General features: G+C 37.5%; 1 protein-coding gene across 1 annotated transcript in view; it reads right to left on the bottom strand.

The window, feature by feature from the left end:
- Positions 1 to 1739, bottom strand: part of NID1 (nidogen 1) — a gene marked incomplete at its 5' end in the record, with an annotated part of 47223 nt that overhangs the window by 13760 nt on the left and 31724 nt on the right. The window contains 1 exon segment of the mRNA XM_010148384.1: positions 1350 to 1522. Coding sequence (XP_010146686.1) covers positions 1350 to 1522 — 173 coding nt within the window.

The following is a 1739-nucleotide window of genomic DNA, read 5'->3' as shown; positions in this document are numbered from 1 at the left end:
GGCAAATGAAAGAGACTTTCAGGGTAAAACAGTAACTTTACATGGATTCCCAGATTTATCACCTTTGCTGCTTTTTTAACTTGCAGTTTCTTAGAAAGATGGTCGAAAAACCATGCATTAAAAACAGATACACTTATTCATCAGCGTACATTACTGCTGTAGGTTATAAAACAATCTGAACCCCTCTATGCTGCTAAACACTGTCACTTCATAAATACACAACACAAGCAGAGACAATACTGTTAGCAGGGACTGAAAGTTCCATTTTAATTGATGGTTTTAATGAAGAGCTGCATCTTATCTCTTGGAAGCTCTTTCCTGAAGATACTTCTATTGATTCATTTAAGCTAGATCAATTAAATAATAACACTAGCTGGCAAGGATTCAGAATCATGTCTCTACATCAGCCTAACTACCCCACTGTGCATACCATAGTTTACTTTATTTTTACATTATTGCAGCAGCACTTTAGACAAGACAAAAGTTTGATTTTGCCCTTACATCACAGCACAGTTTGTGGTAATATTTACTGAACTGAATCTGTGTAATTTAGTCAGTATTTGGTCTAGGAAATATTCATAGTAATGTAAAAAAAGAGGCCAGCGTGCTACCTGGTAATGCTCTCCATTATAAATACAGTAACACTGGAATGAAAATAAAAATCCCAGGATTCAGGCAAAACAAATGAATGCCTTAAAACTGGAAATGAGAAGAGTTGGCATGTGTCACAGACGATGGGAAAGACAGGTTCTCAGCATCAGGGATTCATTTTCAAGGAAAAGAGATTCTCAAGACAGTAGTAAGAATTGTGGAGAAAAAAGATTTACCACCCACTGGGCTTGCACATGGAGAAGGAAGCAAAAAAAAAAAAAAAAAAATCATATGTATCTGTAGCCAGGAAGTGCAGAGAATTGACTGAAAAACAGGAAGAAATTAAGACTTAGGAACAAACTTTGAGGGAGGAAAGGGGGGGAGGAAAAAAAGGCAGCCTCTCCACATAATGCCCTTGTAGGTCTCCTAGGCTTTAACACCACAGCCAGAAAGCCAATGGAAGTGTGAGTGTAGGAAAGTTTATATGATGAGTTTCTGGAGGCATGGGAGATCACAAATATTAGATTTTTGTCTTATGAGCTATTCTTACAGCGAAATTATTTTTTCTATACTTCAGTTTTAGGCTTTTTGACTAGTCAGATGAGGAATTTTCAGTGACAAAGTGATGGGATACTGAAATTTTAATCAAGAGTAAAAATTGAGTTTGGAACCTAAATTATCAAATTGCAGAGACAAACAGTTTCATCTTTGTTATAAGTCTGCTAAAATACAGGGACCTAGTATAGTACGTTACTTACTGGAATATGCAAGAGGGCTTTTACGTCATTTTTATTCATATTGTTTCCCTCTAGTGGAACATGTTCAATTTTACCGCTTTGGGCAAAGAGCAGGTGCGTTCCTGGTGGCAGAGGTACTGTATCTGGTCGAACAGAGGGCCCAATAACAACGGGAGGAGCAGCTGTGCTCAGACCTTGTTAACAGAAAAGGAAACAGATGGGGAAAAAATTAGCTTGTATGGCATAACAAGGTTCCTTGTTATTTGCAGAGACACAATTACAGTCAGACTTCTTAGAAGGAAACAACCCTATAAGCAGATACTAATAACTATAATCAGATGCAGAAAGCTTCCGAATTTTTCCCCTTGGCTGACAGAGAAGGAGCAATTGACATAATAGGTTTTCTCATGT

This window comes from Eurypyga helias, unplaced genomic scaffold, assembly GCF_000690775.1.
Source record: "Eurypyga helias isolate BGI_N326 unplaced genomic scaffold, ASM69077v1 scaffold373, whole genome shotgun sequence".
Classification (NCBI taxonomy): domain Eukaryota; kingdom Metazoa; phylum Chordata; class Aves; order Eurypygiformes; family Eurypygidae; genus Eurypyga; species Eurypyga helias.
This window is presented reverse-complemented; position numbering and strand designations above follow the sequence as displayed.